Source organism: Echinops telfairi, unplaced genomic scaffold (assembly GCF_000313985.2).
Source record: "Echinops telfairi isolate 266 unplaced genomic scaffold, ASM31398v2 ScPeMD7_18;HRSCAF=68, whole genome shotgun sequence".
Lineage (NCBI taxonomy): Eukaryota > Metazoa > Chordata > Mammalia > Afrosoricida > Tenrecidae > Echinops > Echinops telfairi.
In genome coordinates this window covers 97212106-97225858 of record NW_022103915.1, presented here as the reverse complement: position 1 = coordinate 97225858, position 13753 = coordinate 97212106, and the positions used below count along the sequence as shown (strand labels likewise).

Sequence of the window (13753 nt, the reverse complement as noted above, 5' to 3'; positions counted from 1 at the left end):
TTCGACCCTCAAAGGGGTCGCGACCCCCAGGTTGAGAACCGCTGCTCTAGAATCAGACGGACTTGTTACAGAAACAAAGTTCTGGATGAGCGTCTCCCTATTCCCCGCCTGGAACTACAGCGGAAAGTCGTGGTCATTAAACCTAAGACAAACCTCACAAGATTCTGAAAGGCGGAGACAAGGGCTCTGACCACAGAATACGACATGGGCCTACTCCTACCAGGATCGGCTAGGGGAGCTTAGATGTTGATTCCACACAGATGCATTAACCTGGCCTCTCCACCCCAACTCCATAGTGTCATGTGGGAGGTCTGTGGGACGCAGTAAAGAGAAGCCCTTCCCCCTTCGTCGGTGGGAGTCTCCTGGGTAGCTCGAACCCCCATCCTGTCCTGCAGTAACCTGGTCACTCTGCCTTCCCCTTCACCCCAGAGTCGATGGAAGGCAGCAGGCCCGAGACGCCACTCTACTTGCTAGTGGTGAGGCAGTGCCTTTCCCTCACCCCGCGGGTGTGCTGTCTGAGATGCACATAGGATCAAGGGTCGAGTACACAAGAGGCAACATGTCCAGGATGACGATTGAAAAGCACACAGGAAACTAAGACCCTGCAAGGTCCCAAAGGAAATCAGAGACACCAGTGCCAAGACGACAGAGATGTTGGAATCATGAGACAAGAACTCAGAGTGGCCCCGTAAACACACGTATTCAGGAATTTCTGTACACATTCCAAACAGATGAAATGGAGATCTTCAGCAGAGGAATGGAAAAGCTCACTCGGTGGACTCAACAGCAGGATGGAGAGGAAAGGGCTCAGCGGATTGAAAAGCAAGAGAGAGAACAGAAGGACCCTGAGGGGCCTGTGGGACTGTAACCCAACAGCTAACATCTGTGCCCAGAGTCCTAGCAGGAAATGGGATAACAGGCAGAGAAATAACGGCGGAACAAGTCCTCAGCTTGGTAAAAGCCATGCATCTAGAGGTTGAAGAAGCAGAGCAAGCCCCCCGGGGTCAATCCAAATAAATCCTTATCAAGACACATAGTGATCAAACATCAGAGGCAGAGCTGTGGCGAGCCCACCTTTATGGATAAGCGCCAGGCTTTCCTCCCCTCTTAGGCGTCCTAGGTTATGTTTGATAATGAGAGCAAAGAGCAGTGTCTGGCTGATATGGAAACACTTTGTGAGGGAGGGGAGGTTTCTACGTTTCATCAGTGGGTCAAATGCTGACATTGGCGGATCTGTAAGAGGATGGGACAGACCTGCGTCTTGAGGGTGGTGGTGGTTACAGGAACCCCCCTGACATGCAATGACACAGACTTACACACACACTTGGCACTGATGTCAATTTCCTGGCTGTCATGGTTTACTATGGTTTTGTAAAATCTAACCATGGGGCGGGGGATAAAGGTAAATGGGATTTTGCGAACTGTCTCTGAAACTTCCTAAAGCCTTATAACCACTGAAAAAGCTTTTTTTTTTTTTTTTAAAAAAATGACAAATGTGGCTCACGTTATGTTTCTATTCCTAGATACTGGAAAACCAAACTCAAAGTCCCTGCCCAGGAGTCACCTGGGACTCAAGCAAGCGGTCCTGTGTCCCTGCCCCAGAGGCTGTGATTCTGTAGGGGAACCGAAAGCCTGACGTTTCTCCGGAACAGTGCGACTGCTGCTTGCACGAACCCACGCTGCCACCCGCCAGGGCTCCCAGGTGCTCAACAGGATACTGATTTCCATCTTTCTGTACGTTTGGAACATTTCAAAGCACAAGCTGAAAAGGAAATAACATGGAGCAGAACACAAAGAATCAAGGGTGGGTACTCACCAGCAGGTCGTACCGGCCACCGGCGGCAAGGATTTCGGGCAGAGCCCTCTGCCGTCGTCTGATGAAAGCCACAAACTGGAAGATGACGCCGCTGTGCTGCTGCACCTTGTACACCAAGCCCAGGTTGACTAAGACCTGCCGAGGAAAGGCACACAAACCCGTGCCGGCAGCACGGGCTGTTACCAGCAGCAGCAGCGCACGCTCTCCAGCGAGCACACACAAACTCTCAGTTCAGGTCTGGCTACGGGGCCGTTTTACCACAGCCTCCAGGTGAGAAACCCACCCGCCTCTCTTGCTCATGTACGCAGTCCATGGTTTGTCACGGCACAGAAATCCGGAATGTAGACCAGAATTATGACTTAGATATCAAGTCTTCCAGAATGGAGGGAGCAGTGTTTGTGGGAGAAATCAAGGATGGACCAGCCATAGAAAAACAAAACTCCCTTCCCCCTAGCGTTCTTATGGATGCTCTACCCCTATTGTGCCAGAACCCAAAGGGTCGCCAAACCTGTAATTTTATGCCAAGTTTCTTCATCAGTCCAACCACGTCTTCGAGATCTTTTACACCGTATTTCACTAATTGGGCAACACCTGTTTTCTGCTTTATTAAAGAATTTATTGTTGGTGTTAGGTCTTGCAAATCTCCCTTCTGCTCAATAAATTTGTAGAGTCGACAGAGCTGGAAAGCAAGCAGCACAGTTAGCTTCCAGAACGTGGTAGGGGGAGCCCTGCTTCCCATCTGGTTTTGGACACACAGGGGATGGGCAGAGCTTTCGCACCTCCACGAGGGGGAATCTTGTGGTGTAAAGTCACCCGATCCTTTGTACAATCCCGGCTAAGGATAATCCGTTCCAACCACCATGGAGACCCTCCCAGAAATGCTTTAGATGCGCACGCACAGGTCATGCTGACCCCAGGACAGCAAACCTCGGAGCTAGCAGAGCCTCTACCACTTATTTCCAAGCCAGTGGCGTTCCTCTCTAACTTTCTCGTCCCTACTACGATGGTCACGGTGATGTTGCTATTACAGGCATTGCCATTACTGCATGTGAGGTCAGGAGGGCAAAGTCTGACTCCCTCTTTTCCTCTGTGGGAAACACCCCTATTTGTAGCTGTGTGATGCACCTCACTGTGCTGCCTACAGCCAGCCTCCTAACCAGGCTTTCGCCCTGGCTCAGGCCTCGACCTCAGAGCCCAGCTCTGACCAGCTGGGCCCGGCCTCTCGCCTGGAACAGGGCAAGGGCGAGAGAGGCTCTCTCTGTGGGCCAGGCCCATTCCTTGGGAATAACCAAATCAATCACACAACTAATCCTCACATCGCAGCGAGGAGAACTGCGCAAAGCGCAAAGCAGTTGGCACTTCGCGACGGCTGCAGCAGGAGCATGTACAACCGTCTACATGCTTGGGAGACTTTTTGAACCAAGACGAGTTCAACAGAGCCTTTGGGGCTGGCGCCTTCAAGGTATCCAACGCAGTCATGGTGGTAGACAAATCTCCTGGGTCAAAATGGCACGGCTCATACAGCCAAGCTTTCCCTTGTACCTGGGTCAAATCTCCGTGCTCTTTACGAACAAGACTCCTGCTACACAGAGATGTGTGCTTGTGTCGACAATTCGGGTCCCTGGAGAACCAGCTACATAGAGTTCTTCCTATCTGAACTGTCTACCACTGGGCTACCTCGCAGGTCCCTAATGTCCACTATTCAATACTTAAGTTTAACCTGGCACAATGCGCAGGACTCCTTGCGCCAGGCGTCTCGTTTATGTCCCCCACCTGTAAACGGAATGGGAGGCGTCTGTGGACTGTGGCTGGGCCTGGCCCTGGGAAAGCTGGCTTAGAGCTGAGAGTCGGCATCTGCTGCATGCGTCTTCTCCCGGTTGCCTCAGGGCCACCAGGAATTGAGACGGTGAATTCAGCCCGTGGTCCCCTCAATGCATTCCTCTTTGCCTGCATGCCCCACTGCAGGTGTCTGAGACGCCGAATGACGGCCTCGCCTATGTACAATCACATGGTGATCCAACCCATATGTGGATTTTGCGGATCACCACGGGGTCATGAAATTGTGTGTCAGAGTAGGGGCTAGAATGGTTCTTGGAAAGTTAGGGGGAAAACAAGAAATCCCTTCTTTTATGTCAACAGGCAGGAAGAAAGTAATCCCCCATGGTCTTCCCCTACTCAATTACGTGTGGGTTACCTTGCCAGAGATTTGGGATCGATCCTTTGCCTATAAAAGGAATACAACAAGCCTGTTCCCCCATTAGCCTTTCCGCATTGCCAATGGGCTCAAATGTAAAATTCTAGGAGTAGGAAATGGGCCAGGGTAGTAAGTGCTTTATTTCAAGTCGGAGGAGCCAGGGGACCAAGAGCAATACCCAAATGGATTTGCTGAGCTCTGGTGCTTCACTCCTGTCCCCGAGAGTCCATTTCAGGAGAAGACAGCTAGTTCTGGATCAGCTCCATGGGGACTCTGGAGCCGTTACCACAGTATCTGGTGACCATGAGTGAACAGGGCGATTATAGCACATTAAGAGCCATCCTGTGATCACCCTCGGAGGTGCTCTCTTCTCCTAACCCCAGAGGTTGCCATGGTACCTATGGACATTCAAGGGGGACAAAACCAAACTCTGTCTGCAACGTGGTGGGAAGGGCTGCTTGCTCCCCGTAGGAAGGATTTGGTCTCACGAAAGTACAGAGAAAGCGGCAACGACACTGCTGGGAGGTACTCACGCTATTAGAAGACAAAGACAGATTACAAAATTTAGCTTCCACTTCTCGTCTCGTCAGCTTTTCCGTCTAAAGGAGAAGAAAAAGGGGGCGCTGAGTGTACCACACCTGCTGGAAGAAGACACCATTTCCAGGCTAATTTGGACAAAGTTATCCTGCATCTTGAACAAACTGCTCCTGAACTTGCAGGATGCACCCTGCAATTCAAAGAACTACTCAATTCCTCGCAAATCTTATTTCACAACTCACCATAACTGTAGTTGTTTCGAAAGTGTGAAATACAGTGACAAAGACACACACACACACAAATGAAAGAGGAGGATGGATGGCCTCTTTGTTGGATGGCCTGGCCATCCTGATCCGAATGGGCTCTATCAGGGGGCGTTTCTGTTGGGCAGGAGGGAACAACTCTGATCCAAGCCACGGATACACTGAGAGCCTCTGGGCACTTCATCCCACGCTGGCAGATGGAGCCAGGGGTGGGGTCAGGACAGGGATGTGCCGAAGGCCCTCTGCAGAACCCTTGGCATCTCCGCCAGTGTGGCTACTGGCAGATGACGCTGTGTCTGTCACCGCCAAAGCAGCAGCCACCCCTGGGGGAGGGGGAGGCCCACCCAGAAACAGTCAAGCGAGGGTCCGCCAAACGGAAGGCAGGTGAGACTGGCGCATGTACAAGCTATTGTGGACGTCCACCTTGAGTTCTGAGTCACAGAGGTCTGACATGGTTGGTCACTGAATCTCCTGAATGTCTCTCAGTTTCTTTACTGTAAAAACGATACTGAACATAAAAGGAAACTGGAAAAAGATAAACACCTCCATCCTAGCACCATAAGATAGTGTTGATTTAAAACGTTCAACGTTCCCCTGTAGGCTCTACGTTTGCAAACATATTCTAAGGTGTGCTACTTCCGTAACGGCTAAATCAGGGGAGAGCAATCGGAGGTGCCACTGCCTGAGCCATGTAGGAAAGGGATGACAAATGAAGCTGCAAGAGGGGTCCAAGTCATTTCAACCGACCCAAAGCTGTGTCTCAATCAAGTGATGAGCACAGGCAGGTTGCCAGAGTTAAGGGGCGTGCACAGCATCCGGACACTCCCGTGGCCTCTGTACAGTTCAGAAGCTTAAAGACTTTGAATAAGACCCGGCCCATGTCGGTGCCCAACGAATGCTAACTTTTTTACGACTGGCACATGTCAGAACCGATTACTGAGTTTTTGCCTACAGAAGTAGGTTCATGAATAATGTACAAATTAGAGAATTCAATCCTTTTCAATAGGAAGGTACTCTTTAAAAACCACCCTAGAGGACAGTAGTAAGATAGGCCTTAGAAAAAGAAAGAGTTCAACAAACGTTTGTTAAGCAAATAAATATTTGTTAAAAGAACCAGTAGGCTCCTTTATTTTGAAGCGATGAGGGAAGAAATTAAAAGCTCCCAACACATCAACTTCTGCTGTGCGCTTTGAATTCTGGACCTGTTCATTGTCTTGATCAAGTGTCTCTTAGGTGCTGTTGGGTCCGTTCTGACTCACTGCGACCCATGGGCAACAGAAGGAACCACTGCCTGGCCCCAGTCACCCACACAGCCCTTCTGTTGCAGCCAGTGCCACGCCAGGTCCTTGCACATCAGGTTCACCAAACCAAGCCGACAACCACTGCCGCTGGCTTGTTTCTGACGCACAGTGGGCCTAGGACAGAGTAGCACTGCCTGGAGGGCCTCTGAACCGTAAATCTTTGTTTTTATTTATTTTCTTTTTTAGACCAGTCAAGTGAAGCAGTGGAGGTGGAGAAAGAACAAAGGAACCTGTAACTGGCTGTCATCATTAGTTGTGACCCCACTGCACTCGGACCAGCTTAAACTGTAAATCTTTCAGGAAACAGACTGCTTCATCTTCCTCCCATGGAGTCACTGGTGGTTGAACCAGGGACCCTGTGGTTGACAGCCCAATGCTTAATCCACTGTGCCATGAGCTCTCTTCATTTTCATTTCTGCATAAACACATCAATGCAATGAGTTAGGACATTTCTGAGCCACTTTAAAGTTAGCTCACAAAACAGATGAGACCAAGGAAGAGAGCTGGTCTCTATAGGGTAGTAATTAGAGTATCTCTGTTAAATTCCACATTAAAAAATGCTGTGAACTAAGCAGCCCTGAGGGCACAGTGGTTAAGGACTTGCTCATCAGAGGCTGGAGGTCAAATCCACCACCTGCAGTTCCGTGGGAGAAAGCTGTGGCAGTCAGCGTCCACAGAGATCAGAGGCTCGGAAACCCTTTGAGCCAGCTCTACTCTGTCGTTCAGGGTTGCTAAGAGTTGGACTGGCCCAACGGTAATGGGTTTTGGTCTTATTAAGTAGCCAAGTACTGACAGCCTATCCATTTCCTGCGTTCCAGTCTGACACAGAGAGAAGATTTCCTTTATTGTGGGGGTGAGGGTGTCAGATAAACCTAGAATTGACAGCCATGGTGCTATCATTATGAAAATGACCATGAATAACCATCATCCTTCTCTATAAGTCAAAGTAATTACATGCTTACCACAACATCATACAGAATAATGTAGACTTGACTGAGCTTATCTTCTGGGATTCCACAATGTAACAATATGGCTTTCAATAATGCGGTGTGGTTCAAGTGAATACTGTAATTTCTTTCCTGGGACACAGAGAAAGTAAAACGGGGATTTTCATCATAAAAGCGGCACAGCTATATCAGTACTCCTAGACTCTGGCCACCCCGATGCTTTGGAAGGCTTGCACACAGGTGAGCATACTCCTGTGACTCAGTGCAGTTACGCTGACCTGCACTTGCAACCAGTTGTTCTTGTCCATCTGATCACTAGCACGGTATACTATGTACAGTTTTCAGAGATACCTGTACGTTTGTGGGTACAATTTCCAGGCCCTAGCGAAAAATAAAGGTTGGATTTCTTAAAATACAGACAATAAAAGGCAGTAATAACGAAAGCTAAAAAAAAAAGAGGTATGTGACTGACATCAGAACTGATTTATAAAGGAACTTGGTGGTATGTTAGGGATGACCTACGATTTCTTCTAGTTTATTTTTTCACATGCATTCTTTTTACGTTGTAGTCCAAGGGAAGCAGAGCACTGAACGCTTCCTTATATGTATCAAAGGGGCGCTGACTGGCTTTCAGCCATCTACGAAAGCGGGGGTGGGGGGGTGGGGATGTGTGTTGATGTAGGGGTCAAAGAGTACAAGGATCTGGCTCGGTAGGAACTGACCTAGAAGCACAAGCTGTTGGAATGGTCGTGACTGCTATTTTTGCCCACCTGAGTCGATGAACACATGCACAATTGTGTGGCAGTAGTGTGGTGCAGAGGGCTACACACGAAGAATGGTTATGCGGGCTCTGCCCTGAGACAGCACGTACTTGGATTTGGAGAAGCCGACTCATAGCACTCAGGGTGAACAACGGGGAGGCTTCCCATCAGTGCTGTGAGCGCTGAGAAGAAAGGGTGCCAATCAATCAGCGAGGGGCAGGGGCTCAGAGCAATGGCCACCTGGAGAGCAGGCTTTCCAGACAAAGCCACGCTGTGATTGGCAGGGCAGGTGTGGGAGTGAACAGTGTGGGGTGGGGAGGGGAGGCCCGACTAGAATAAACCATTGTGCCAGAAGCGGTCCCCACTGGCTCTAGGAGTGTGCAAACACCCGAGGAAACGTGACGCTGAGGAGTTACAAGATGAGGTGCAGTCGGAGGCAGCCATGAGGATTCAGCATAGCGCAGGAACATGCTGAAAGCATCCAAGGTGGAACTGTAGCCTGACTCTGGCACAGGGACGTACGGGCAGAGAAACAACGCCCTCCCCTCCAAATCAGACAAGCACGAATCGGTTCCTGTCAAAGTAGAGGCAGGAGCCTGAGATGAACCGCAAGAGCCACACCACCCAATTGTTCTCAGCTGCTTCAATAAAAATGAGACGCACGGCTGGCATGCACTGAGAAGCAGTTCTGTAGCTTCTCTCATGTCTGTGAAGGACTGGGGCGTGGGGAGGAGGGGGAGCTGGAGGTGATGGATCTTAGAATAGGAAACCATGGGAAGGAACCTGGAGCACGGGGAACTCTTGGATGATTTCGTAGATGGTGTAGATGATCTCGGCAGTGGGCAGAGAGCTGTTGGTGGTGGAAGTGATGATATCAAAGGCACATTCCAGAAGTTCTTTTGGATGACACCGGTCTAACTTGCGAGGCCTGAACACACGTTCTATACAGTATCTGGAGAGAGAAAGCCCGAGTTCAAGGGTCAGTGTTTACTGGAAGCACATCTGTGTAAGCTACCTGCTATCAGACAAAAGGAAAGAAGCAAAGAGGGAAACCATGAGCGTCTGATCTGCAAGGGCGTAGTGACAGAGCTGTCCCCAGCACGCTTGCTCTGTGATCTATGTTCTTTTAATTAATTAATTCTTCACTCGTTTTATTGGGGGCCTCTACAACTCTTATCACAATCCACACATCCATCCATTGTGTCAAGCACATTTGTACATTTGTTGCCATCATCATTCCCAAAACATTTGCTTTCTCCTTGAGCCCTTGGTATCAGCTCCTCATCCCCCGCTCTTCATGAACCCTTCATAATTTATAAATCATTATTATTTTGTCATATTTACACTGACCAATGTCTCCCTTCACCCACTTTTCTGTTGTCCGTCCCCCTGGGAGGGGGTTATAGGTAGATCACTGTGATCAGGTCCCCCTTTCTCCCCCCACCTTCCCCTTATCCTCCTGACAATAATGCTTTTTTAATTAAAAAAAAAGTCTGAAGGAGAAAGAACGCAAACATCACCTACCCAAAGCGCTTACTTTCGACCCGGGAGCACCCAGACCTCAGGACCGCGGCCACTAACTGACCGCCCATGGCTACAACAAAAGCAGTCCGCAGAGAGCTCTGAGTTCACTGGAAGAAGAGAGCTGGGGGTCAGAGGGACAACAGTTCCCCTGGTGTATGAAGGCCGAGGGAGGGTATTTAAAGGTGCAGGAGACCATTTTGCAGTGCTAAGTGCCCAGCGGGCATGCCTGCTGGTTTGACTCCTTCTCTTCAAGTAGCCTTTGTTCACTCACCTGCGTAGGCAGTGTTCACACAGAGCCCATGGGCCACTTGTCAATTAAATTTTAAAAGGGGCCATCTGCGATCAAGAACAGCCAGATGTTTTTGCAAGGAACCTTTTGTGAGAATGGTTGGCGCTGCTGCCTGGAGGGAAGCCTTTTCAAAGCCTGGGGCAGAGAGACCCCAACTGAGACCTTTCTTCCAAAGAGGAGCGTGACTCCTGGTCACCCACGAATGGCAGGTGGTACTGGAGCTAGACGCTGACAACATTCCAAGCTCAGTCCTTGAAGCTCAGAATCTTTACTATGCAAGGATCACATGAGATAGAACATCTATGCCTGGGTCCTTTCCCACAGCCCCTAAAAAAACGAGAGCCTCGCACCTCCCCGATCATTTCTTACCGCTTTAAATTCACTAGGTTGTTGCGAGCCACGTATCTTGCAAAAGGAGTCTGAAAGACACAGATGGGCAGATCAGTGCCAAGCGAAGCCAGTCACCACACTCTCTAACTCACACGCCTAAGTCTCACCCTTGTGATGTGTCCAGCTGAGGACTAAGGCACATGTGTCCCAAGCCGATGGTCTTTCTAATCACCTCATATGCATGTGAAATTTGGGCAATGAATATGGCAAGCTGCCAAAGAACTGACGCGCTTGAATTACCGCGGTGGTGAAGAGCGCTGGGAGTGCCACGGGCTGCCAGAAGAACAAACCAATCTGGGAAGTACGGCCAGAAGGCTCCTTAGAAGTGATGAAGACGGGGAGGGAGACTTTAGATAAGTTGTCAGAGGGAGTAGAGGGTCCGTGAAGAAGAAGACCCCCAATGACATGGATCAAGACAGTGGCTGCAACAATGGATCCAAACGTGGAAATTGTGAGGATGACGCAGGACCGGGCAGTGCTTTGTTCTGTTGTACAGATGGCCACGGCGGGTTGGAGTCGACCCAACAGCAACTAAACCACACCGTGTATAATGCAGTGGCTTCCGGTGCATCCTTAAGGCGGTGCACTGACCACCACTCACGTGCTTTGAAACGAGTGAACGAAAGCTTTAATCAGTGTTGGAGACTCATTCACTGTGACATTTCATACGAGCCCTGGTGGCCATAGCAGGTTACGCGTTGGGCTGCTGACTGCAGCATCAGCAGTTCAAAACCACCGACTGCTCTGAAGAAGAAAAAGGAGGCTTTGTATTCCCATGAAGATTTACCGCCTAAGATACCCACATGGGCCATATATCCTGTCCTATAGGATCACTGGATGTCAGAACTGACTCAGGGCAGTGAGTTTGGTTAGGTGTTTGCTGATACTTCTTAGGTTTTTGGATTTGAGAAAAGTTTACTTTTGAAATGGAAGCTGTAGTAGGTTCCCTACTTAAAGCTCTTTTCCTCTGCTTCGTTATGAAATCAAAACCAATACAAATAAAAATTTAAATCTTTTGTGACAATTTTTGCAAAGTATCACTTAGAGCAGTAAAATAAAATGGTTATCATTTCTTATGGTGGATTTCCTGATTCTCCTATAGCTCTTTTAAGAACTCTAAGCAAAATCCTTAATAACACAACTTATTAAACTATTGCCAGATTACCTCCAAGAGATCTTGTAGAACACTATTAACTAATGGGTCAAAATCTCCAAGTGCGTTCTATTTATTTATTTGCATTTGTATAACTCACAGAAAGGCAGCTGATATTGATACATTTGCACTTTGGCCTGCCAATGTTTTAAGGAATAAGAACTCGATTTTAAGTATAAAACTACGCAAATGCTTATAGTTTTATCCTTTCTTTTGTACAGCTATGTCCGATATATGATTCACCTCTAAAATATTGCAATTCCTAGGTGGTACAAATGGATAAGCCAGGCCATAGGTTCCTAACTGACTTGGCCTACTGCAAAAAAAAAAAAAAATAAATAAAATAATGAAAAGAACGCTCTCCAGGCAATGAAAGGCATTTGTTCTATAGCCCGTTACCCGGGATAGAGTGTAGCGGTCTGCTTCTGCGGTTCCTGTGACTCTTGTTCCAGCGCCTCCCAGGGAGCGGGATGGCCCGCTTTGGGAAACACTGGCTAGATGACTCCCAGACGAAGGGCTGGTGGTTGAACCTGCGCCCGTCGTTCTTGGGAGGAAGGCCTGGAGACCCGCTCTGGAAAGGCCACACCCTGGAGAATCTGGCTGAGTAGCTGACTCTGCACACCAGGCGGCCAAGCCAGTCCAGCCGCACGTAGCACCTTCATCACAAGTCACTAGATTTATGACAGGATATGGAGGGAGCTTCTGCTTAAGCAACACAGCAAATTCTGTTACCGCCATAAGCCACGGACACAGAATATATTACAAAGGACAACACTTTGATCCCACTCTTTGCCAGCCCAGAAAATCAGGTGAAAGGCCTGTGCATCTTCTTTGCCACCTTACTCTGCAGCCAGACCAATAAGCTGGTGCACACAGTCATTCCCACATGCAAGGGAGTGGTCAGATCTGCACACATACCATGTGCCTGCAAATGTGCAATGCCCCTGATGTGTACACACATGTTTTTTTAAGAGCTCTTCACTTTCTTTCTTTATAAAATGGGATATTAGGTATTCTTGGAAATTTGCTTTTTCCTAGCTGCTGGAGAAATTCCTAAAGATCAAACATAACTAAGAATCTATACGCATTATTTAATTACACATATAATAAATGTGTGTATATGTATATATCACATATACACCCAAAATATCTGGAATGTCCCCGCCCCAAAGCTATGCAGTATTTAAATTTTTTTAACAAAACATTCTTATCACCTTCAAAGTACTCTCCATTACACTTAATACATCTGTCAAATCTGCAATTCCACTCTTGGGAACACTTTTCAAACTCATCAGTTTGGATGGCTGGCAGCACCTCCTGGTTTTGTTCTTCACCTCTTGTACATAGTTCTGTCGCTGTCCTTTCACGTCCCTCTTCATTTGCGGAAGCAAAATGAAGTCTGATGAGCAAGGCCAGCTGACTTAGGTGCATGGGCATGTTGTTTTTTGCCAAACACTGGTGCACGGAGATGGCTGCATGAGCAGGTGGTGGCAAAACCAGTCCTGTCTGCCACAACCAGGCCTCTGTTGTTGCACACTGTTAAGCCAACTTTTCAGAACCTCTAAGTAGAAAGCTTGATTAACTGTCTAACCTGGTGGAACCAACTCCAAATGCACTACAAGTCAACATTTTCGTCCATTCAGGAAGTTGACGGACGTCCAGAATGAGGTTTGGCATCAATCAACATTTCACCATTTTTGAAACGAGAAAACCACTCATACACTCGGGTGTTTCCCATAGCGCTGTCCTGTTCAACATTACAACAGTTACTGAGGCATATTTCCTGAGCAGGATACAAAATTTCACAGCTGCATGCTGTTCTCTTAAATCAGCCATTAAAAAAAAAAAAAGAGGCTTGAGAAAAACGGCTTTTATGAAAAAATTCACTGTGATCACAGAGAATCTTTCCAGGGGATGGCACTGGGTGCACTAACTCAGAGCAAGTTGCGTGATGCTTGCCTAGCGAGAAAATACCTACTGTGCAAGCTCCGCTCCGCCCAGCACAATACTGTTTTTTGGGGGGTACTGCTCGAATATTTGGTCTCTATAAAACATAGATCTGCTTTCTTTTTAATAGCTAATATTATCGATGCGCTCTACTTACTTAGCTGTTTTTCTCCTGGAAAGGATACCACATTTTCAGTTTTAACTGCCACAACTCTGCAATAAGTCTCCTTTAACACCTGTGTCCCAAATGCTTTCATTCTTTGGATAAACTCAAGTTGGGATTGTTGGTCCAAAGTGCATACAGTAAGTGCACCTACCATGGTTTCATCGTATTAAGTGCTCTTAGATTGCCTTTCTAAGTGTTTGGCCATTTACATTTCCACCAGCAACGTATGAAAGCACCCATTTCCCGGTGCCCTGCTGCCCCCATGGGCATTATTAAATAGTCTTGTCAGTCTGCTGGGGGAAGTTGGTAGCGTTCTGATTTGCATTTCCTTCTTAGTGAGGCGGGCTGTCTTTTCTGATGTTTTCAGTTTTGTGTTTTTCCTCTTCTCAGGACTGCCTGGTTGTACCCTCTGTTCACTGCTCTACAGGCCTTTATCCTAAGAAAAAAATTAAAAAGAGGCGGGGG

General features: G+C 48.1%; 1 protein-coding gene across 1 annotated transcript in view; it reads right to left on the bottom strand.

The window, feature by feature from the left end:
* The window catches only part of EIF2AK4 (eukaryotic translation initiation factor 2 alpha kinase 4), a 112099-nt gene that overhangs the window by 13948 nt on the left and 84398 nt on the right, over positions 1–13753 (bottom strand). Inside the window, exons 24-29 of the mRNA XM_004712698.4 lie at positions 10002–10051; positions 8603–8771; positions 7074–7190; positions 4544–4609; positions 2325–2495; positions 1817–1951 (exon numbers count right to left, since the gene is read on the bottom strand). Coding sequence (XP_004712755.1) covers positions 1817–1951; positions 2325–2495; positions 4544–4609; positions 7074–7190; positions 8603–8771; positions 10002–10051 — 708 coding nt within the window. The remainder of the gene's footprint in view (positions 1–1816; positions 1952–2324; positions 2496–4543; positions 4610–7073; positions 7191–8602; positions 8772–10001; positions 10052–13753) is intronic.